The 24,441-nt window shown below is 48.4% G+C and overlaps 1 protein-coding gene across 1 annotated transcript in view; it reads right to left on the bottom strand.

The window, feature by feature from the left end:
* ELP3 (elongator acetyltransferase complex subunit 3) overlaps positions 1-24,441 on the bottom strand; it is a 121,429-nt gene that overhangs the window by 38,265 nt on the left and 58,723 nt on the right. The window contains exons 10-11 of the mRNA XM_063123742.1: positions 13,741-13,934; positions 1,246-1,336 (exon numbers count right to left, since the gene is read on the bottom strand). Coding sequence (XP_062979812.1) covers positions 1,246-1,336; positions 13,741-13,934 — 285 coding nt within the window. The remainder of the gene's footprint in view (positions 1-1,245; positions 1,337-13,740; positions 13,935-24,441) is intronic.

Here is a 24,441-nt window from a genome sequence, read left to right as displayed (position 1 = left end):
ACGGTAGGGTGACCATCTGAAAAGGAGGACAGGGCTCCTGTATCTTTAACAGTTGCATAGAAAAGGAGATTTCAGCAGGGGTCATTTCTATATATGGGGAACCTGGTGAAATTCCCTCTTCATCACCACACTTAAAGCTGCAGGTGCCCTGCCCTCTTTTAAATCTGGTCACTCTAGTATAGCTCCTGCACCTTTAACTGTTGTGATGGAGAGGGAATTTCACCAGGTTCCCCATATACACAAATGACACCTGCTGAAATTCCCTTTTCTATGCAGCTGTTAAAGATACAGGAGCCCGGTCCTCCTTCTCATAGGGTCACCCTATGCATGGACCATATAATCCTGATACTCATGGCGCTTTGGGGACTTGCCGGATTTCCCTGGAGTCCCCAGCTTGGTTTTGCGTCCGCGAGGCGAACTGTGGGATTTTTCCTGAAATCCGGGAACTTTTGCAGTTTAATTTTTTTTTAAAAAAAATTGCCATTTACACAAACTGCAGCTGGAATTTGCAGAATTTACGCAAATTGCACACATAATTGGATTAATTTGCACAAATTGCACCTGCAGTTCTTTTGTGAAATTTATAATAAAAATTGATATAAATAAATAAATAAATAAATAGGGAAAGGTTGATCTAGGGGGAAAGAAAAAACCCAAAGGGGATGTAGGTGGTAAATACTCAGGTAACTACAAGTTATGTCCAGTATGGAAAGAAATACATAGGGAGTTCTTCTCGCAGTAACAATCGAGATTGACGAGAAATGCACTTTAAGTGAATCCCACTAGACCCAGAAGACTGTGGATTTTCATTATGCAGGTCTAGAGATCTCCCCCTCTGATGCCACCGCATCTCAGTTCTGTGCATGTTCTGATCCATTCAGTAGGACCGACCCCTTCCCATCACAACAATTGGACAACTGATGGGGCTTTGGGATCCTTCATTTAGGAAATAGAAACCAAATGCACAGTTACAAGATGGAGGATACTTGGCTCAGCAATACTACAAACGAGAAGGATCTTGGAATTGTTGTAGATCGCAAGCTGAATATGAGCCAACAGTGAGATATGGCTGCAAGAAAGGCAAATGCTATTTTGGGCTGCATTAATAGAAGTTTCGCTTCCAAATCACGGGAGGTACTGGTTTATGTACACCGCCTTGGGTTCCTTGAAGGAAAAAAGGTGGGATATAAATGCAACAATAAATAAATAAATAAAATAAGATACATCGGTTCGTGGACATTTTACCTCTGTCCCCAGGTCTTTCATCCTGGCCAGAGCAAGTTCTCTCAAGTTCCCATGCTCCACTCCAGAGCTGACCAAAGGCATCGGGATGTCCCTGGAGGCGAAACAGACAAGAAATTACAGACAGAAACACACCCTCCAAATATTCAGGCACCCTCCGCCAGCTGCAGCAGAGACAGAAATGGAAGGCAGACGTGACCGAAAGTAAGGAATTCGGGTGAGGCACCGGGACTTGGTCAGACACAGAAGCCCTTCTTTTTACAAAACTTAAGAATTTATTAGTAACAACTTAACCATTAACACCTCCAGCAAGTGACGTGCTGGGCTTGACGAATCCAAGGCTGGAGTTAAAATCACAGGAAGAAACATTAACAATCTCAGATATGCAGATGACACCACTTTGATGGCTGAAAGCGAGGAGGAGCTGAGGAGCCTCATGACAAAGGTGAAAGAAGAAAGTGCAAAAGCCGGGTTGCAGTTAAACCTCAAAAAAACCAAGATTATGGCAACCAGCTTGATTGATAACTGGCAAATAGAGGGAGAAAACGTGGAGGCAGCGACAGACTTTGTATTTCTGGGCGCAAAGATTACTGCAGACGCTGACTGCAGTCAGGAAATCAGAAGACACTTCTTGGGAGGAGAGCAATGACAAATCTTGATAAAATAGTTAGGAGCAGAGACACCACACTGACAACAAAGGTCCGCATAGTTAAAGCAATGGTATTCCCCGTAGTAACCTACGGCTGCGAGAGCTGGACCATAAGGAAAGCTGAGCGAAGGAAGAGAGATGCTTTTGAACTGCGGTGTTGGAGGAAAATGCTGAGAGTGCCGTGGACTGCAAGAAGATCAAACCAGTCCATACTCCAGGAAATAAAGCCAGACTGCTCACTTGAGGGAATGGTATTAAAGGCAAAACTGAAGTACTTTGGCCACATAATGAGAAGACAGGACACCCTGGAGAAGAGGCTGATGCTAGGGAAAGTGGAAGGCAAAAGGAAGAGGGGCCAACCAAGGGCAAGATGGATGGGTGTGTAAATGGTGGCAGTCATGGGCCCATTTACTCAGTGTTTGGGAGGTAATTTCGCAATTTCCGGAGCCTCCATAGTAATGCACAATGCAGGCTCCAGACTGAGACAGGATAGCACTCTTCAAAAACTTGGAAGGTTGTCATACAGAGGAGAGCCAGGATCAACTCTCGATCCTCCCAGAGTGCAGGACATGGAATAACGGGCTCAAGTTAAAGGAAGCCAGATTCCAGCTGGACATCAGGAAAAACCTCCTGACTGTTAGAGCAGTATGACAATGGAACCAGTTACCTAGGGAGGTTGTGGGCTCTCCCACACTAGAGACCTTCAAGAGGCGTCTGGACAACCATCTGTCAGGGATGCTTTAGGGTGGATTCCTGCATTGAGCGGGGGGTTGGATTCGATGGCCTTAGAGGCCCCTTCCAACTCTGCTATTCTATGATTCTATGAGGGGTGCGCTCGACCCACAGGTCTACGAAATGCCACACGTGCCCGACGGGTTCCAAGGGGACGGACGTGGGGGAGTCCATTGGACCCCCCAGACCCGGTCAGGTGCTCACAACATCCCTAACCCCGAGAGAGCAGACTGGGACTTCAAAGTGGCTGGATCTGCCCCATCAGCCCGAGGTCCCACAGCCTTTTATCCCTATGCCCCAACTGCATCTACTTGGGACGGCCAATTTTTCTGCGATGCTTCCATGCACGTGCCGTGAGGAATCAACCATGACTAGTTTGTCCCATGCAGAAGGGGCTTTCTGAACATGTTTTGTGTTCAAATGGCAGGATCCAAAGAGTGGAATGCAAAGCGCTACGCTTGCCAAAAGTTGTGGTGTTTTTTTTTAAAAAAGTAATGTGTTACAATATATCAAGATCCCCCAGCCTGGGTTACTCCAGATGTTTTGGACATCCCATTAGCCCCAGCCAGCATGGCCAATAGCCAGGAATGTTGGGAATTGTAGTCCAAAACATCTGGAGGGCAGCAGGTTGGGGAAAGGCTGCACTTATCTAACCCTTGGCTTCCTCTGTGCTGGGGGATCAGGACTAACAGGGCAACGTCAAAGGTCCCGTGGGGAAGGTGGGTTTGGGAGACGGATCTGAAAAAGGGAGAGGGGAGCAGGACAGGCGGGAGAGGGGGCACCCTAGGGAAGTTCTGGGAAAGAGTCCAAAGGGCAAAATGGGCACCAAAGGAGGAATAGCTAAAAGTGGGCTAGATGGAACAACTATTAGGTGGATTCACCGCTGGCTACAGAATCGGACTCAAAGAGTACTTATCAATGGAACCTTCTCAAACTGGGGAGAGGCAACGAGTGGGGTGCCGCAGGGCTCAGTCCTGGGCCCAGTGCTCTTCAACATTTTAATTAATGATTTGGACGAGGAGGTGCAGGGAACGCTTATCAAATTTGCAGATGACACAAAATTGGGTGGGATAGCTAATATCCTGGAAGACAGAAACAAACTTCAAAGTGATCTTGATAGGCTGGAGTGCTGGGCTGAAAACAACAGGATGAAATTTAATAGGGGTAAATGCCAAGTTCTACATCTAGGAAATAGAAACCAAATGCAGTTACAAGATGGGGGATACTTGGCTCAGCAATACTACAAACGAGAAGAAATTGTTGTAGATCGCAAGCTAAATACGAGGCAACAGTGCAATATGGCTGCAAGAAAGGCAAATTCTCTTTTGGGCTGCATTAATAGAAGTATAGCTTCCAAATCACGTGAGGTACTGGCTCCTCTCTATTCGGCCCTGGTTAGGCCTCATCTAGAGTATTGCGTCCAGTTCTGGGCTCCACAATTCAAGAAGGACGCAGACAAGCTGGAGCGGGTTCAGAGGAGGGCAACCAGGATGATCAGGGGTCTGGAAACAAAGCCCTATGAAGAGAGACTGAAAGAACTGGGCATGTTTAGCCTGGAGAAGAGAAGATTGAGGGGAGACATGATAGCACTCTTCAAATACTTAAAACGTTGTCCCACAGAGGAGGGCCAGGATCTCTTCTCGATCCTCCCAGAGTGCAGGACACGGAATAACGGGCTCAAGTTAAAGGAAGCCAGATTCCAGCTGGACATCAGGAAAAACTTCCTGACTGTTAGAGCAGTACAACAATGGAACCAGTTACCTAGGGAGGTTGTGGTCTCTCCCACACTCGAGGCCTTCAAGAGGCAGCTGGAAACCATCTGTCGGGTATGCTTTGAGGTGGATTCCTGCATTGAGCAGGGGGTTGGACTCGATGGCCTTGTAGTCCCCTTCCAGGTCTGCTATTCTATGATTCTATGAATCTGCCATTTCTGCATTTATTTCTCTGTGGCTTTCAGGTGCCTGGGAGAGGGGTGTCTGTGTGTGTGTGTGTGTGTGTGTGTGTGTGTGTGAAATCTACTCTTCCAGGCCTAAGGGCCTTCAAGGGAAAGAAAAGACGGAGCGTAGAAGCCTATGAAAGGTGGGGGGTTATATTCGAGAGGCGAGGCGGCTGGTATGAGACAAAGGCTTCTGAGGGAGGTAGGATATCCACTCATTGGAACGGAACCCCCCTCCCCATATCAAGGCCAGCGGGGATTTCATCCCTTCACCCCCTGCTCTCTTCTGCATCAACTCCGTCGCCCCCCCTTCCTTCCCCACAAAATGATCATTAGCTCGCTTGTTAATTTATTCCGCCAGTTTCCGAGAGTAAATACAACCATCATCTAGCCGGCAGCAGTTAAGAGTCAATAAGCGCTTTTTGTTCAGTCTAAAGGAGACACGGGAGGAGACGGCAATTTCTATCCGGGCACGTTAGAACAGAGGACGCCGCTGGAGAAACCCGCTTCGTTCCAATTACCAGACATCTCCGGAGGGTCAGGCTGTGGCGCGATTCGCAACGGGGGCATCAGTGAAACCATTCTGGCAGCCTAGCAGGCGGCCAACATGGCAATCTCCAGCGTCGCAAGTTTGCCGTCTCCGGAACGGCGGCGTGGAGCACTGGAGCGCCCGAAGGCGCTCAGGAGTAGCCATCTGCTGCGGAACATATTTGAACCCCCTCGCGTCCGCCCGGGGAGGGCGCATGACTCAAGACTCATCAGCATCTGCATGTGTGCAAATACGGGCAATTCTCAGCAGCGACCTAGATGGAGGCAAATCTTCCCTTGCCAGACCCGTCTCGGAAAGGGCTGCGTTGACGTCGCCCCGTTTGGACGGCCCACGGGCCCGCGCAGCGGAGGACGTCACAAGTCAAGATGCTGACGCCGCCGTGGCTACGGTCCCCAGGCGGGCGTGACTTTTCATTCACGCCTCGCAACGAATCCAAAGCAGCAGCACATCAGGGGGAAAGGAGTCAGGGGTTCCGTGAGGCTGGGTGGAGGCGATGCCATCCACGAACAGTCTTCTAGCGTTCAAGAAACCTGCCAAGAACAATCTCTTCCGGCAGGCCTATCCAGTAGAATTTGAGGATACGTTTAGGGTGCTTTTAACAGTGTGTGCTATGTTTTAAATCAGTATTTCGTGTATTTTCGGCTTGCTGTTGTTCCCCGCCTCGATCCAATCAGAGAGGCGGGTGAGAAATCGATTATTACAAGCTGTACCCGGCGTAACATACACCGTTGTAGCATATCTTAGAGTTTATTAATTAAATATCATTGCATTTTATTTATTTATTTATTCGCAGCAGGCGAGTGGCCACCCACCCGGCCACCAAGGGCCCCGGCCGTGTCTCATTCGTGCGCCAGACCATGGCGCTGCCCTCTTTGTGGGGGGGGGGGGGGGGTGGAGCGAAGAGGCAGAAAGGGGGGTAGGGTTACCTTGGAAAGCCTGGAGCCAGAAGGGCTGGAGGGGGGCACAGGCTGCTTGGAGGCCGCCGATACAGCGCCGTCTGGCAGATCTGGGGGGCAGGGAGGTCGGGGGAGGGGGAGCAGGTGTCCCCTTCTCCCCGGGGTTCCTGTCAGCCTTGGGCCACCCGCCCAGCTCGCATGAGATTAGGCCAGGGCCTGGGCTCGTAGTAGGTGAGCGGCCTCTCACCTGAACACCAAGGGCCCTGGCCGTGCCTCGCTCATGCCCCAGACCGTGGTGGCTGCCCCCTTCGTGGGGGGGGGGGGAAGAGGCAGAAAGGGAAGTAGGGTTACCTTGAAAAGCGCGGAGGAGTCAGGCGAGGGGCTTAGCAACCTGTATCAGCTGACGTTACACGTTGTTATTGTTGCTTAGTAACCTGTATCAGCTGAAGCCGTTCCAGAATTCCTGAAGGCAAAGTGGGCGTGGCAAAACGGTAAAATACCTAAGCATTTTATATATAGAGAGATGATGATGATGATGATGATGATGATGAAGGATAGAGCAGTCTTTGGCTCAGTTCAGACAACACGTTTCTCAACTGTGGTTTTAGAACTGCACGGTGGAGTTTTTTCACCACCGCTGACAAATGTGTTGTCTGGCAGGAAAACTCCACATAACGGTGGTATTTTTTTTGGGGGGGGGAGAAACACTCCACACAGAATATCCGCGCTGTGCAGAGGAAAATTCCTTCACAACCGTTATGTTGTGTGGCGGGCTATGTGGCGTTTTCCGTGGCATTGAGTTGACTTTTCCCACTGGCTACAGAGTTCTCTGGCAAGAGAGGCAAATGGAGAGAGTGCCGCTCTAGGAGAGCCACCGGGATTGGTTTTTCACAGCAATGGCTGATGGGATACCATTGGGAGGACTGGGGGAGGAAAGAGGGTGGAGGAACTGTCAATCAAATGTCATGATGGATTTTAGTGAACTCCATGGTAGCCCACAGTCACACAATGGTGGAGTTAGAACATGTTGTGTTCTAACATTGACTAATGTGACCATATTGCACCAGCTTTAAAATCACTACACTGGCTGCCAATTAGGTTCTGGGCGAAGTATAAAATGTTGGTTATTGCCTTTAAAGCCCTACATGGTTTGGGTCCAGGTTACCTGCGGCATCGCCTTCTCCCATACAATCCGCCACACACACTCAGGTCCTCTGGGAAGGGTTTACTTCAGCCAGCAAAAACTAGATTAACAGCTGTTACCCAGAGGACCTTCCCAGGCTGTGGAATGGCCTGCCGGGCGAGATCCGTCACCCCAATAGTCTTTCTGAATATAAAAAAGCTATAAACTTCAGAAACTAGTTCAAAATATGGCAGCCAGGTTGGTGACTGGTACATCTAGGGGTGAGCATATTACGCCAACATTAAAATCACTCCACTGGTTGCCAATTAGTTTCCGGGCAAAGTACAAAGTGTTGGTCATTACCTTTAAAGCCCGACATGGTTTGGGTCCAGGCTACCTGTGGGATCGCCTTCTCTCGTACAATCCACCCCACACACTCAGGTCCTCTGGGGTGAACTTACTTCAGTCAGCTAAAACTAGGCTGACATCAGTTTCCCAGAGGACCTTTTCTTCTGTCGCCCCCAGATTGTGGAACGGGAGATTCGTAAAATTAACTCTCTATGTGATTTTTAGGCCGCTTTAAAGACTAGCCTTTTCCGGCAGGCCTATCCAGATCAATGTAAAATCAAGAATTTTTAAGATGTATTGATTCCTGTTCTGATGTTGTTCCCTGCCTCGATCCAAAGGGAGAGGCGGGTAAGAAATAAATTATTATTATTATTATTATTATTATTATTATTATTATTATTATTATTATTATTTATGGCTGATCTCTTCCGGCAGGCCTACCCAGTCGAATTTTAAGAAGTCTGGCTGTTATTTTAACAATATTGGTTTTATATGTTTCAATCTTTTTTATGTATTGTATAATATTTTTGTATTCTATGTTGTTCCCCGCCTTGATCTGGAGGGAGAGGTGGGTAATAAATTATTATTATTATTATTATTATTATTATTATTATTATTATTATTATTTGAACTGAGCCTTTGTATCCCAGGACAAGGTGAAGTTGAGCTTGTAGCAGCAGGGGAACAGCAGCAGCTGCTCTGGGGACGGGGGAACATCTGACCCACTTGTGGCCGCAATCGGGCCCTCCCGTTCTAAAAGGCTGAAGTTACGGCCGGTGAGAGCTCAAAGCTAAAATAGGCTGGCATTTGGGGGGCCCTGAACACTGCTGCAATGTAACCCCCAAGAGCGTCTCTGGAACGGGGCTGGACGCTTGGACTGAAAGAGGTTCAAGACCCCTGTTGAAAGGCTAACAGTGGTGGTAGAAAACCGGAAAAACCACGTCTCGAGAGGAGGGGCCTGGGAAATTGTTCTCGACCGCCCCTGCCCAACGCAACATGGCCGAGGTAAGTAGCTGAAACCTAGTAATATCATAAAAACAATTTACTTTGGTTCTAGACATTTGAGGGGCCAAGACGAATCATTTGGTAATTGCACGCTTTCTTTTTATTAACTCCTACCCTTGAGCAGGCCAGCTGTTATTAGAAATGTTTTGGACTGACAATTACAAATGGGATATTCTTCCCTTGCTCGGCAAACGGGTTGGTGATAAATGCTGGGTTTAATATTGGGCAGTGTCATCGGATGACCACTGACGTCTTGGCTAAAGTCGGATGGTGTACTCCTCCTTTGGCCAGTAAAAGTTAAATTAGTCGTAAGGTGTGTGGAACGTGCTACTAGGAGCACCACAGACACCTCCGGGACATTGTCCACAACATAGAATCATAGAGTAGCAGAGTTGGAAGGGGCCTCTAAGGCCATCGAGTCCAACCCCCTGCTCAATGCAGGAATCCACCCTACAGCATCCCTGACAGATGGTTGTCCAGCTGCCTCTTGAAGGCCTCCAGTGTGGGAGAGCCCACAACCTCCCTAGGTAACTGGTTCCATTGTCGTACTGCTCTAACAGTCAGGAACTTTTTCCTGATGTCCAGCTGGAATCTGGCTTCCTTTAACTTGAGCCCGTTATTCCGTGTCCTGCACTCTGGGAGGATCGAGAAGAGATCCTGTCCGTTCTCTGTGTGACATTGACAACCTTCCAAGTCCTTGAAGAGTACAATCATGTCTCCCCTCAATCTTCTGTTCTCCAGACTAAACCTGCCCAGTTCCTTCAGTCTCTCCTCACAGGGCTTTGTCGGTCTGGGTCAGGACAGTGCTTGGACGGGAGGCCACTTGGAAAATCCCACACACAGTTTTGAGTTCTGCTATGAAAGAATCATAGAATCATAGAATAGCAGAGTTGGAAGGGGCCTACAAGGTCATCGAGTCCAACTCCCTGCTCAATGCAGGAATCCACCCTAAAGTATCCCTGACAGATGCTTGTCCAGTTGCCTCTTGAAGGCCTCTAGTGTGGGAGAAGCCACCACCTCCCTAGGTAACTGATTCCATTGTCGTACTGCTCTAACAGTCAGGAAGTTTTTCCTGATGTCCAGCTGGAATCTGGCTTCCTTTAAGAGGTTTCCAGACCCCTGATCATCCTCGTTGCCCTCCTCTGAAACCCCTCCAGTTTGTCTTCATCCTTCTTGAAGTGTGGTGCCCAGAATGCCATTGGGCCCTCTTACCATAGTCTAGAGCACGGATGTTGAACCTCTTTCAGCCGGAGGGCCAAATTCAATTCTGGAGAAACTCTTGGAGGCGGCATTCTAGTAGTGGGTGGGGCCAAAGGCAAATTGGGAGCGGAGTCAAAATACTAAAAATACCTGGCATATTTCAGCTTAAAGCTCTTTCTGCCAGCAGGGTTGTATGAAAAACCTATTTCAGTTCATTTTTTTTATCGGGATTTGTGCACTTTGCACCTCCTGGAACGAAACGCAATCCGCTGACGAAGTCCGCACGTTTCCGATCTTGCAGTACGGTTCACAAACCAAAAACAACGCGTTCAAATCCACACGGACACCTGAAAAATGTGCCCAAAACTGCGTCCTTTTGTAAAACCGTATTTCAAAGATGCACACAGCGGATGTGAACGTTTCGGGAAATGCACATGAACACCTGCCCGGATTTGCACGCGGAAAGAAAAATAAATAAAAACTCGCCGTCTGATATGGACTCGAGTCAGAACGAGCTCTGAGATGGAGCTGGGAGAACGCCTGCAAACGCGGGTCTTGCGGATTCACACATTGCCAGGTGCCCGTAACTAACGCTTTAGGGGGAGGCGTTTCAACTGTTTCGAATGGGGGAAAAACTGCATGCAAAAGCCGCCATACAGCAAATGATGGATGGTTGGGGCTACAGGAAGGAGGCCTGGACATCCAGAGTACACCGGAAGGCTGGATTGGGACCGTGGTCCTGAGGTTCTGCAGCCCCCCCTCTCAGAGGCTGAGCGCTCCCTCCTCCTCCTCCTCCTTCAATGCGTTATACGTGGGGCTGACTTTGAAAACGGCCTGGAAGCTTCAGCAGGTACAAAACAGGGCAGCCCGTTTACTAACGGGGACTGGCCGATGAGACCACATCACACCAGTCCTTTTCCAGCTTCCTTGGCTGCCAGTCCAGGTCCGGGCCAGATTCAAAGTGCTGGTATTGACATTTAAAGCCCTAAACAGTTTGGGGCAAGGTTATTTGAAGGAACACCTCTTCCCATATGTACCTGCCCGGACCTTAAGATCATCTACAGGGGCCCTTCTCCGTGAGTCCCTGCCAAAGGCAGTGAGGCAGGTGGCTACTAGGAGCAGGGCTTTCTCCGCTGTGGCACCCCGGCTGTGGAATGAGCTCCCCAGAGAGGTCTGCCTGGCGCCTACACTGTACTCCTTTCGTCGCCAGCTGAAGACCTTTTAATTCTCTCAGTATTTTAACACTTAATTTTAACTTGAAGTTAAATTTTACTGTTCTAACTCTGTATTTTAATCTTATATCAATTGTGCTGCGTGGTTTTATCCTGTTTGTGCTTTTTATACTGTATTTTGTTCTACCCTACCCTGTGCATGTTTACCCTACCCTGTGCCTGTTTGCATTCTCTTCCCCTCCTCATTGCTTTACTATGATTTTATTAGATTGTAAGCCTATGCGGCAGGGTCTTGCGATTTACTGTTTTACTCTGTACAGCACCATGTACATTGATGGTGGTATATAAATAAATAATAATAATAATAACATGTTGATTGTTTTATTATGGTTTTAATTTTTGTGAACCGCCCAGAGAGCTTCGGCTATTGGGCGGTATAAAAATGTAATAAATAAATAAATAAATAAATTCTTCTTCTTCTTCTTCTTGCATTTATATCCCGCCTTTCTCCCCCCCCCCCAGGAACCCAAGGTGGCCTACATAATCCTCCTCCTCTCCATGTTTATCCTCACAACAACAACCCTGTGAGGTGGGTTGGGCTGCGGGTCTGGGACTGGCCCAAAGTCACTCCGTGGGCTTCCGTGGCTGAGTGTGGACTAGAACCCGGATCTCCTGACTCCGAACCCAACACTCTATTTTATTTATTTATTTATTTATTTATTTATTTATTTATTTCTAACATTTCTATACCGCCCAATAGCCGGAGCTCTCTGGGCGGTTCACAAAAATTAAAAACATTCAAAGTATAAAACGACAGTATAAAACCATACTATAAAATACAATATAAAAGCTCAACCAGATAAAAACAGCAGCAATGCAAAATTACAAATTGAAAACACCGAGTTAAAATTTATTTATAGACTGTTAAAATGCTGGGAGAATAAAAAGGTCTTCCCCTGGCGTCTAAAAGCATATAATGTAGGTGCCAAGCAAACCTCCTTAGGGAGCTCATTCCACAGCCGGGGTGCCACAGCAGAGAAGGCCCTGCTCCTCCTGGTAGCTTTAGCCACTACGCCACCCTGGTTCTCCCTTCTCCCTTCATCTACCACTCCACTACAAAGGGGCTCATTTGGCCTCCTTACACCCTCAGAGTAGTAAACCCCAAGGCTCCCCCTCTGCCTGCCCGGCACCTGCCCCCTCCGATGACACGGCCTTTGCGCGCATGGATGCCTGCCTGCCTGCCTGCCTGCCCGCCCCCGCATTTCTTATTGCACAGTTTTGCTTGGGTCAATCGCCAAAAGGTGAAACGCTGGCGCGCACTGCTTCTTATTGCTTCCCAGCCTGGCTCTCCCATTTGGGAACACATTTGCAAGCGCTCGCCCGAGATGGAAGAGGCCACGATGCAGGGTGACTCACCGAGCGGCGGCAGATTCTAGTAGCTGCACACCGTTGGGCTATCAAGCGCTAACCGCAATTACCATGTGATTAGCCTGGCGCACGAGCTCACCCCGAATCACATGAAATGGCTTTGGCGTTCCTAATGAGAGCTAGAACGAGAGAATGATGACACAACGGGGCAAGGAGAGGGGAAGCAGGCTACATCCGAGGAGGGGAGGATGGTTGGAGAACAGAGGCAAAGGAAATGAAGTGTTTGCTTCGAGTGGACTAATACATCTGGAACAGAATCATAGAATCAGAGAATAGTAGAGCTGGAAGGGGCCTCTAAGGCCATTGAGTCCAACCCCCTGCTCAATGCAGGAATCCACCTATTATTATTATTTATTTACTTACTTATATAGCACCATCCGTGTACATGGTGCTGTACAGAGTAAAAACAATAAAATAGCAACACCCTGCCGCACAGGCTTACATTCTAATAGCATCATAATAAAACAACAAGAAGGGGAAGAGAATGCACCAAACAGGCACAGGGGAGAGTAGAACAAACAGTATAAAAGTAAGATCAAAATCAAGTTTTAAAAGCATTAGAAAAAAGAAAAGTCTCCCTGGCAGAGGGTCGTCCAGCTGCCTCTTGAAGGCCTCTAGTGTGGGAGAGCCCACGGCCTCACCAGGCAACTGATTCCATTGTCGTACTGCTCTAACAGTCAGGAAGTTTGTCCTGATGTCCAGCTGGAATCTGGCTTCCTTTAACTTGAGCCCGTTATTCCGTGCCCTGCACTCTGGGAGGATCGAGAAGAGATCCTGGCCCTCCTCTGTGTGACAACCTTTTAAGTATTTGAAGAGTGCTCTCATGTCTCCCCTCAATCTTCTCTTCTCCAGACTAAACATGCCCAGTTCTTTCAGTCTCTCTTCACAGGGCTTTGTTTCCAGACCCCTGATCATCCTGGTTGCCCTCCTCTGAACACGCTCCAGCTTGTCTTCGTCCTTCTTGAACTGTGGAGCCCAGAACTGGACGCAGTCCCTAGATGAGGCCTAACCAGGGCCGAATAGAGAGGAACCAGGACCTCCCGTGATTTGGAAGCTATACTCCTATTAATGCAGCCCAAAATAGCATTTGCCTTTCTTGCATCCATATCGCACTGTTGGCTCAAAACTTAACAGTCTTCTGAAATTTAAGAAAGCCATAAAGACTGTTCTCTTCTGGCAGGCCAACCCAGTTGAATTTTAAGACGTCTTTTAATAATGTGCTGCTTTAAATAATGTATTAGTTTTAAATGTTTTAACCAGTTATATGTATTTTATGGTGTTTGCATTTATGTTGTACCCCGCCTCGATCCAGAGGGAGAGGCAGGTAACAAATAAATAAATAAATAAATAATAATAATAATAATTTTAATGAAGGGATTTCAGGAGTGGCGTGACATGATCAAAGCGATAAGCCAAGAAGATGCAAACTGCGGCATGGGCCAGCAGTGAATCGTTTTACCTCTGCACTCGGTACACTCGGGTCCACGGCGGCACCAGAGCCAGAATGCGTGCCACCAAATCCACGAGGGTGCTTGGAGGGTAGCTCTTGTACCTCTCCGTCTTCCAGAGCTCATAGAGGCCGGTGCCGCGGATCACGAGCGTCGGGTAGAGCTTCATGCCATCTGGGCGAAAGGCGGGATTCTCGAAGAACTCCTGCGGAACCAGAAACACAAAACAGAAGTGAGACCAAAGGAGAGCGGCCCCGCTACGTCCCCATCATTCAGAAAGGCTACGGTATTTGTTTCTGTGCGGGAATAACAGCAGCTGAAAGTGGCCACCAGGAGCAGGGAGGGCGCTTGAAAGTAGGGGATGTAGGACGAATTCGTTTCAATTCAGTTTTGATCAGGATTTACCCAGTTTGCACCTTCTGGACCGCACAAAGCCTCAGAAGCAATCTGCGGTTGAAGGCCGTGCCTTTCCAACTTGCAGTGTGATTTGGGGACCCAAAAAATGTGTTCAGCATCATGCGTACATTTGGAAAAAGCATGCACGCACGCACACACACACACACACACACCAAAATGCATACTTTTGAAAAATGCTCACAAATACGCTTTTATCAGGAGGAGAATGCGTACATTTCAAAGATGCGTACAACTGATGAGTATACTTGGAAAAATGCGAACAAAAATACTCGTGAATTTTCAGGTAAAAGGCGGGGGACGCTCACCATCTGATACGGACTCCAGTCGGAACAAGCTTTGAGATGGAATTTGGAGAATTTCAGAGGGTTCGAATTTTGCTGATTTGTGTCAGGTTTCTGGGTGAGCGGACCCCAAAAAATGACTAGAGGTTTTTCTGCCATTATGACCCACAAGGAGAAATCCAGATTAGCTGGTGTGTGTTTTTTTGTCAAGGCCAAAGTGAGTATTGCACCTACAGTCAGGTGACTAATTAGGAGCAGCCGGAATGGTTTGCTGACTCAGGAAGAGTGTGGTAAAGCTGATGCAATAATACCACATGGTAAGAATGTCACCGACTGGTTGGCTCAAATGACTATAAAGAAGAATCTGGATTATGGACCAGTGTGGGGGAAGAAGGTTTAGGTTTAGAGTGGAGAGTCATTGTGTATATTGCTGTAAATTGACCACGGTGGTTACAATTGGTAACCTCAAGGCTGGATTACTGCAACGCGCTCTATGTGGGGCTGCCCTTGAAGCTGTTCTGGAAGCTGGAGCTCGTGCAGAATGCTGCAGCTCGGCTGTTGTCTGGAGCTGCCCCTTTCCAGCATGTAACTCCTCTGCTGAGGGAAGTGCACTGGCTGCCTATTCGCTACCAGGCCAGGTTGAAGGTTCTCGTACTTGTGTACAAAGCCCTAAACAACTTGGGACCAGGATACCTGAGAGAGCTCTGCCTTCTCCCTTACCAACCTGCCCGGTCACTGAGGTCATCCGAGGGCCTGCTCCTGGTGGTTCCACCTAGATCCATCCTCCGATTGGAATCCACCAGGGGAAGAGCCTTCAGTGTGGTGGCCCCCCTCCTGTGGAACTCCCTGCCTCTGGAGGTCAGGCAGGCGCCAACCTTGTACTCCTTTCGGCACCTCTTGAAAACGTCTTTATTCCAAGAAGCCTTTCTTCAACATGCAGCCTTGGATTTCTGTTTTTGCTTCTCTTAAATTTTGTTTTAACTGTTTTATTCTGTTTTTATTTTTATTTTACCTTGTACACCGCTCAGAAATTTTTCAATGGGGAGCAGTATATAAATATTCTAAATAAATAAATAATTGCTACTGCTGCTGCACTGCCACGCTGTATGATACTGCACAGTAAAGAACTTAGGTGGGCACTACTGATCCTTGTCTATGTGGTCTTTCAACTTGAGATCAGCTTCTTTGCCTTGACGCTGGACTTCCTGAAAAAACTCTGCTAGTGTAGGTTGCACGCTGTACTAGCTCTAAAAAGTGCATTACTATACTTACCACGTCAATTTGCACATCCCTACGTCGAGAGAGGCAATAGCACTGGGGTGGGGCGTCAAGGAGCCTTATCACACCGGCGTTATACTGTGCAATCACTCTGAATTGCGTGCAAAGGACTCCGAAGTTTTCCAGCTTATAACCTGCTTTGACTGTGACGTACCGTATTGCTTCGATTGTAAGACGCCATCGATTGTAAGACGCACCCTAATTTCAGTACCACCAACAGAAAAAACAAACAAACCCTAAGACACACCCGCAATGCTAAGACGCACCCCGTTTTTAGAGATGTTCATATGGGGGGAAAAGTGCGTCTTAGAATCGAAGAAATAGGGTACTCCCATGCATCCTGCTTTAATTGGGCTTCAAAGGCAAAAGCCTCGCCATATTTTGCTACTAGTTTTGGAGCGTACCATTTGTTGTTTTCCGAGCGGCCACTGGGGCACAGGAGCAGGATTTGAAGAAAAATTAAACAAATGCTTACATCTGCGTAAGCTTTAAAGATAAAGACATCAAAATTGGCACAGTGATAGATATTAAGGAGAGCTTTCAGCATACCAAATCTGAATCGGATTGGGTCATCCGTTGATTTTTTTTTTTTACATTTCCCCCCTTAAACCCATTTCATGGTATGCAAAGGATCTAGCCGCCTGGTAGCAACAACAACGGCGACAGCTTAGCGCTGTAGGGGATCATTCGAGGGAAACAGGTATGTGGGATGAAGCTCAAGGAGTGGAAGGAGGACGAGAGGTGCTCTATCAGGCTCCTATTCCCAAAGGCCAATTTCATCCACAACCATGTATTCCAGCGAGCAAGAAGGACGTGTAGGGCACTATCCAGTAGGGGCTGTGCGCACATGGCCAGCCCTGGTCCACACACCCTCAGCTCTGCCAGCCCAGGCCTTCACGTGGCCCCCAAATCACCAAAACAAGCAAAGACAATGGTTTCACTCATGTTGGTGTTTGCCCCCACCCCAAACGCTGTATCATGGCTGTGTGTTGAGCTGGTCCTGGCGGTCCTGGCCGTGCATGCACGGCCCCTATTGGAATTAGCCTAGGTATAGACGCTTAATCCACAGGGAACACCAGAACCTCCCCTGTTGTTAGGTCCTGCCGAATCAATGGAGTCACTAAACCCCGATTTTATTTTACATAAAGTATTTATCTTACATAAAGTATTTATTTTATTTATTTTACATAAAGTATTTATTTTACATAAGTATTTGCATTTAGCAGTATGTGACAAGCTTCATTGATCCTGGATCTGTTTTTATAGTTGTTTTAGATATACGTTTCCATGTATATTGTAGGTTTTTGTGGCTTAAAATTTTGTATATTGTTTTTAATTCTTTTAATCTACGAAGCGGTACAGAATTGTCAGTACCGTATTTCTTCGATTGTAAGACGCACATTAATTTCAGTACCACCAACAGAAAAAAAAAGCTTTGATTCTAAGAAATAATAAACGCACCCGCGATTCTAAGACGCACCCCGTTTTTAGGGGTGTTTATATGGGGGGGAGTGTGTCTTAGAATTGAAGAAATAGGGTAGTAGTAATAATAATAATAATAATAATAATAATAATAATAATAATGATAATTTTGTCCTGGGTCACATGATGGTTTTCCATATCCTGACCTTGCTGCCTTAGGAAACCCAATCACAGCCTGCCTTGTTTCGATTATTGTGCTTTTCATTCACACCCGATGGAGCCATTTCTTCACACAGTGGGCAGTTTGTGGAATGCGCTGGCAGATGTCAGGACGGGCACCAGGATAAGGGGCCTTTAAAGGGGAGTAGAGGTCTGCCAACGTCTGCTTCTCCTGGTGGCTTTATGAAACCTCCCATGTTCATAGGAACATAAGAAGAGCCCTGAGGCTGGATCAGACCAAGGGTCCATCTAGTCCAGCACTCTGTTCACACAGTGGCCAGGCAGCCATCGGCCAGGCATGAACAAGCAGGACATGGTGCAACAGCACCCTCTCACCCATGTTCCCCAGCAACTGGAGCACACAGGCTTACTGCCACAAATACTGGAGATCATAGAATCATAGAATAGTTGAGTTGGAAGGGGCCTACAAGGCCATCGAGTCCAACCCCCTGCTCAATGCAGGAATCCACCCTAAAGCATCCCTGACAGATGGTTGTCCAGCTGCCTCTTGAAGGCCTCTAGTGTGGGAGAGCCCACAACCTCCCTAGGTAACTGATTCCATTGTCGTACTGCTCTAACAGTTGGGAAGTTTTTCCTGATGTCCAGCTGGAATCTGGCTTCCTGTAACTTGAGCCCGTTATTCCGTGTCCTGCACTCTGGGAGGATCGAGAAGAGATCCTGGCCCTCCTCTGTGTGACAACCTTTTAAGTATTTGAAGAGTGCTATCATGTCTCCCCTCCATCTCTTCTCCAGGCTAAACATGGCCTGTCACTGATTCCATTGTCGTACTGCTCTAACAGTCAGGAAGTTTTTCCTGATGTCCAGCCGGAATCTGGCTTCCTTTAACTTGAGCCCGTTATTCCGTGTCCTGCACTCTGGGAGGATTGAGAAGAGATCCTGGCCCTCCTCTGTCTGACAACCTTTCAAGTATTTGAAGAGTGCTCTCATGTCTTTAGCGCACAACCATCACCTGTTTCCTTCATAGCTAGGGGAAAGGTTTTATTTAACCCTCCTTCAGGTTTTCAAGTGGTGGCGCTTGGCCTGAGATGGGTTTATGCGACGGGCTGAGTGTAAGGGCTGGTGACATCGCACATGGGTGGGAAGGTGCTGTTGCACCATGTCCTGCTTTGTTGATCCCTGGCCGGTGGCCGGTTGGCCCCTGTGTGAACAGAGTGCTGGACTAGACGGACCCTTGGTCTGATCCAGCATCAGGACACTTCTTATGTTCTCAGATGACCCTGGGTCTTAGATGACCCAGACCCTCGGCCCTGGTTAGGCCTCATCAGCTTGTAGATTGCAAGCTGAATGTGAGCCAACAGTGCGATATGGCTGCAAGAAAGTCAAATGCTGTTTTGGGCTGCATAAATAGAAGTATAGCTTCCAAATCACGGGAGGTCCTGGTTCCTCTCTATTCGGCCCTGGTTAGGCCTCATCTAGAGTATTGCGTCCAGTTCTGGGCTCCACAATTCAAGAAGGACGCAGACAAGCTGGAGCGTGTTCAGAGGAGGGCGACCAGGATGATCAGGGGTCTGGAAACAAAGCCCTATGAAGAGAGACTGAAAGAACTGGGCATGTTTAGCCTGGAGAAGAGGAGATTGAGGGGAGACATGAGATAAATGCTTAAATGCTTAAAAGGTTGTCACACAGAGGAGGGCCAGTTAAAGGAAGCCAGATTCCAGCTGGACATCAGGAAAAACTTCCTGACTGTTAGAGCAGTACGACAATGGAGCCTATGACCTAGGGAGGGCTTCTCCTACACTAGAGGCCTTCAAGAGGCAGCTGGAAACCATCTGTCGGGTATGCTTTGAGGTGGATTCCTGCATTGAGCAGGGGGTTGGACTCGATGGCCTTGTAGGCCCCTTCTGACTTTGCTATTCTATGATTCTATGAACCAGGATCAGGATTCTTTCTACGGCTTTATGTTTCCCTCCTCCCCTGTTGCTTGTCCCCGAGAACGTTGCCAGAGCAGCACAGTCATAACTCCTTCCAATTGGCAAGAGAATTAATATTTCCTTCCTACGAACCGAAGCAGAGAATGGACGTCTCCAGTATTGCTCTTGAACGAGCCTGGGCGGGCGCAACGAACGGTCCCTGCCTTTGTTCGCCGCCATGGCAGCCCTCGTATATTGGAGCGCGCCTTTTCGCCGCAATCAAAACACAGTCATTAGGCTGCCTGCTGCTCAAAACGCTGCAGGTTCGGCACGGTTCCAAGGGGCTCGCTCCGTCTGAATGGGCATCTGCTGCTCTATGAATTGCAAACACCAACGTGTCAATAAAATCCCCAGCAGCAGACGATTGAAGCGTACGAGTCAGACACGCTGGCCACGACCCACATTTTATAGGGACAATAATTGATTTTGCTAGCAGTAGTCTGTTCCCCCCCCTTCTCCTTTTTTAAAAACACGACACTCCCCTCTGTTATTCCCTCTAATGGCATTGACAGGGTCCATTCATTCTCGCCCTTGTAAACCCACTAGCATAAATAATCAGGGCGCGATTGGTACAAATTAGTCATTTTTGGTGCCAGGAAACCGCTGCTTTTCCATCAATGTCGAAAGGACATTTACACCACAGTGCAGCAGCTGTCCTGATTGCAGAACCAATCAGTTGCGTTACAAACGGGTGATTACCTTGCCTTAGCGGGATAAGTATCGATGGAATTGGGTTACATTTACCAGCGTGCAGCTCAAAATACCTTTACCATCGTGCAGCTGGGCACGGTAATGGACTGGATGAGGGCTAACAAACTGAGACTCAATCCAGACAAGACGGAGGTACTGTTAGCGGGTGGTTCATTTGTCCGGCGAGGTGATGTTTGCCCTGTCCTGGACGGGGTTGCACTCTCCCTAAAGGATCGGGTCCGTAGTTTGGGGGTGCTCTTGGATCCAGAACTGTCACTTGAGGCACAGGTGAACTCAGTGGCAAAGAGCACCTTTTATCAGCTTAGGCTGATATACCAACTGCGCCCTTATCTGGACAGAGACAGCCTAGCTACAGCGATCCATGCTCTGATAACCTCTCGTTTGGATTACTGCAATGCGTTATACGTGGGGCTGCCTTTGAAAACGGTCCGGAAACTTCACCTGGTACAAAACAGGGCACCACAGTTACTAACAGGGACTGGCCGACGAGACCACATCACGCCAGCTCTTTTCCACCTTCATTGGCTGCCAGTCCAGGTCCAGGCCCGATTCAAAATGCTGGTATTAACATTTAAAGCCCTAAACGGCTTGGGGCCAGGCTATCTGAAGGAATGTCTCCTCCCATATGCACCTGCCTGGACCCAAAGGTCATCCTCAGGGGTCCTTCTCCGCGAGCCCCTGCCAAAGGAAGTGAGGCAGGTGGCTACCAGGAGCAGGGCCTTCTCTGCTGTGGCACCCCGGCTGTGGAATGAGCTCCCTAAGGAGGTTCGCTTGGCACCCACATTACATGCTTTTAGACGCCAGGTGAAGACGTTTTTATTCTCCCAGCATTTTAACAGTCTATAAATAAATCTTAACTCTGTGTTTTAAATTTGTAATTTTGCATTGCTGCTGTTTTTATCTGGTTGAGCTTTTATACTGTATTTTATATTATGGTTTTATACTGTTGTTTTATACTTTGAATGTTTTTAAATTTTGTGAACCGCCCAGAGAGCTCCGGCTATTGGGCGGTATAGAAATGTAATGAATAAATAAATAAATAGTATCTACCTAGCCAAGTGCCCCTTTTGGTGGTTGTACAGGTTACCCACAACAGGCAGCAGATTAATTTTCCGCTCCTAATCCGGGAAGCCGAGAGAGCCAATGATTTCAAACTCTACGGAACGGCCATCCTTATCTATTCCTGCATTCCTGGCTGGGTAATGAATAGTGGCGCGGAAGAATAACACTTCAAAGCCCACGACTGCTTTGGCTGATTGTCTCAAAACCCGCAGGGCATAAAAACAGTCACTTGCCTGTTTACACACACAAATGTAATAAATTCTGCCACTTTCCCATGGGGTTTTCCGCTTCAAAGTCTGCCGTAGGCTAGAAATGGTCTTTCTTCCCTGCTTCTCGTAACGCAGCATCCTGGCCAAACAGAACGGCGCTACAAAGCCGTTCGTGATCCTTTGCACCGATTAGGAGCGCACGATATGCAAACAACCCCCTGGAGATGGGTGCAAGCCGTCCCGTGAAAGATGGAAAAGGAACGGCTAAAGGAAGGCTGTAAACATTTTCCTGCCGCTCGTGCGTAATGCACAGTAGGGATGTGCTCCGCTTCTAATCGGACCGGAGGAGCAGGAGCGGAGCGGGGGGCTTCGCCTGCCCTTAAGGCGGAGGCGAAGAGGATTGGGGGGCCGGCGGAGCGTGGCGAAGAGGATCAAGGTGAAGGCGGATCCTTCGCCTCGATCCGGAGCTCCACCGGAAAGGTAAGTGGGGTTTACCGGGCCCTGCCGCTGTCGCCCATGCGGCGACGGCGGCAGGGCCCGGTAACCCCCCCCGCCCTCCTCTCCCTTACCTGCCTCTGTCCGCGGTCCGTCAGCGTCTTCAATTGAGCCCGCGGTTCCACCAGGAAGTCTGGGCCGCTTGCGGCCCAGACTTCCTGGTGGAACCGCAGGCTCAATTGAAGATGGTGACGGACCACGGACGGAGGCAGGTAAGTTCCCCCTCTCCCTTGGTCCTTTACCGGGCTCTGCCGCTGGGACTGCCTTGAGTTGTGGCGTGCGTATGTATCCCTGGACAAGCTATCATGGTGGCGAGTTTGAGGTTTCTAAAGTGCAAATTGACGGAGCTATGGAAAGGGGTGTGAATGGGGTGCCTGGTTTTCATAAATTCCTCAAAAATCAGGGGATGATGGGACTGCCTTGAGTCTCGGCGTGCATATGTATCCCTGGACAAGCTATCATGGTGGCGAGTTTGAGATTTTTAACGTGCAAATTGACGGAGCTATGGAAAGGGGTGTGAATGGGGTGCCCGGTTTTCATAAATTCCCCAAAAATCAGGGGATGATGGGATTGCCTTGAATCTTGGCGTGCGTGTGTATACCTCCATGAGGTGTCACGGTGCCAAACTTGAGGTTTCTAACTTTAACAGAAAAAAAGTTGTATACTTTTTTAGCTTAATGCAAGCCTAAGGAAGGGGGGAAACGGAGCTCCGATCCGGATGTGGAGCTCCGCGCGGAGCGGAGTGGACATAGGCGGGGCGGAGCGGCCCGATCCGCAAATCGCGGATCTGGAAGTGTAGCGGAGCGGGGGGTCCGTGCACACCCCTAATGCACAGTATACCTTCATGAAATGCTTCCAGGTTCCAGGTGCAAAAGAATCCATGTGCCACCAAGAGCAGCGAAACACTTCTCTCCAGAGGAAGGAAAGAACCCGGAAATTTTTAGAAGCAAACACAACGTGCTTAGTATACCAGCTAGGACAGGGATGCCAGTAGGAGGATGTAGGCTGTACGCTGCTCCCAATACGGCCCTTGCTAACTGCCAACATACTGCCAAAATTCACCTCACTGGCAATTCTGATTAACAAACTAACTAAAAGTGGGCGAAATGGAACAATTATTAGGTGGATTCACAGTTGGTTACAGAATCGGACTCAAAGAGTACTTATCAATGGAACCTTCTCAAACTAGGGAGAGGCAACGAGTGGGGTGCTGCAGGGCTCAGTCTTGGGCCCAATGCTCTTCAACGTTTTTATTAATGATTTGGACGGAGAGGTGCAGGGAACGCTTATCAAATTTGCAGATGACACAAAATTGGGTGGGATAGCTAATACCCTGGAAGACAGAAACAAAATTCAAAGTAATCTTGATAGGCTGGAGTGCTGGGCTGAAAACAACAGGATGAAATTTAATAGGGATAAATGCCAAGTTCTACATCTAGGAAATAGAAACCAAATGCACAGTTACAAGATGGGGGATACTTGGCTCAGCAATACTACAAACGAGAAGGATCTTGGAATTGTTGTAGATCACAAGCTAAATACGAGGCAACAGTGCGATATGGCTGCAAGAAAGGCAAATGCTATTTTGGGCTGCATTAATAGAAGTATAGCTTCCAAATCGCGTGAGGTACTGGTTCCTCTCTATTCGGCCCTGGTTAGGCCTCATCTAGAGTATTGCGTCCAGTTCTGGGCTCCACAATTCAAGAAGGACGCAGACAAGCTGGAGCGTGTTCAGAGGAGGGCAACCAGGATGATCAGGGGTCTGGAAACAAAGCCCTATGAAGAGAGACTGAAAGAACTGGGCATGTTTAGCCTGGAGAAGAGAAGATTGAGGGGAGGCATGAGAGCACTCTTCAAATACTTCAAAGGTTGTCACATGGAGGAGGGCCAGGATCTCGTCTCGATCCTCCCAGAGTGCAGGACACGGAATAACGGGCTGAAGTGACAGGAAGCCAGACTCCGGCTGGAGATCAGAAAAAACATCCTGACTGTTAGAGCAGTACGACAATGGAATCAGTTGCCTGGTGAGGTTGTGGGCTCTCCCACACTAGAGGCCTTCAAGAGGCAGCTGGACAACCATCTGTCAGGGATGTTTTAGGGTGGATTCCTGCATTGAGCAGGGGGTTGGACTCGATGGCCTTGTAGGCCCCTTCCAACTCTGCTATTCTATGATTCTATGAATGCAACGTAGCAAAATTGACCAAAGTGTGAGATACTGGTTTCAGTTCAATGAAATGAGCTGCAAAGCAGGGAAGAAATCGAGGCACGTTACAGACTAGCAGAGGTGTTCCTTACGCCATCACCCTCTCCTGCAAAGGCAAAACGAAGACTGCAGTATACAGACCAGGATTGGTGTCATGTTTTGGGAGAAGGTGTTTCAGGCAATCAATCAGAATCAGATTCAGAACTAGAAGACCCAGCGCCGGACACCAGCCAGCCTGTACCAGTGGGGGAGGAAGCTCTCACGGCCAATTCCCCAGCTGGGAGTCAGCCCTCTTCAGAGCTTATCTCCTCAAGGCCAAATCCTACACACTCGGTGGGAAGTGAACCTTCTTCCGAAGGTCAGTGTCCCGACAAGCTAGCTGATGCTAGGGTCCGCCGGAGCTCAAACGCACGGGGGGGGGGGGGGGGAAGGAAGGTGTGAGAAAGTCCATCCGACTAGGATTGCACCAGAACCTGCCTCCACA

The sequence above is a fragment of the Elgaria multicarinata genome, chromosome 4 (assembly GCF_023053635.1).
Source record: "Elgaria multicarinata webbii isolate HBS135686 ecotype San Diego chromosome 4, rElgMul1.1.pri, whole genome shotgun sequence".
NCBI classification, from domain to species: domain Eukaryota; kingdom Metazoa; phylum Chordata; class Lepidosauria; order Squamata; family Anguidae; genus Elgaria; species Elgaria multicarinata.
The sequence above is the reverse complement of the archived record's forward strand: the minus strand, read 5'-3'. Positions and strand labels throughout refer to the sequence as shown.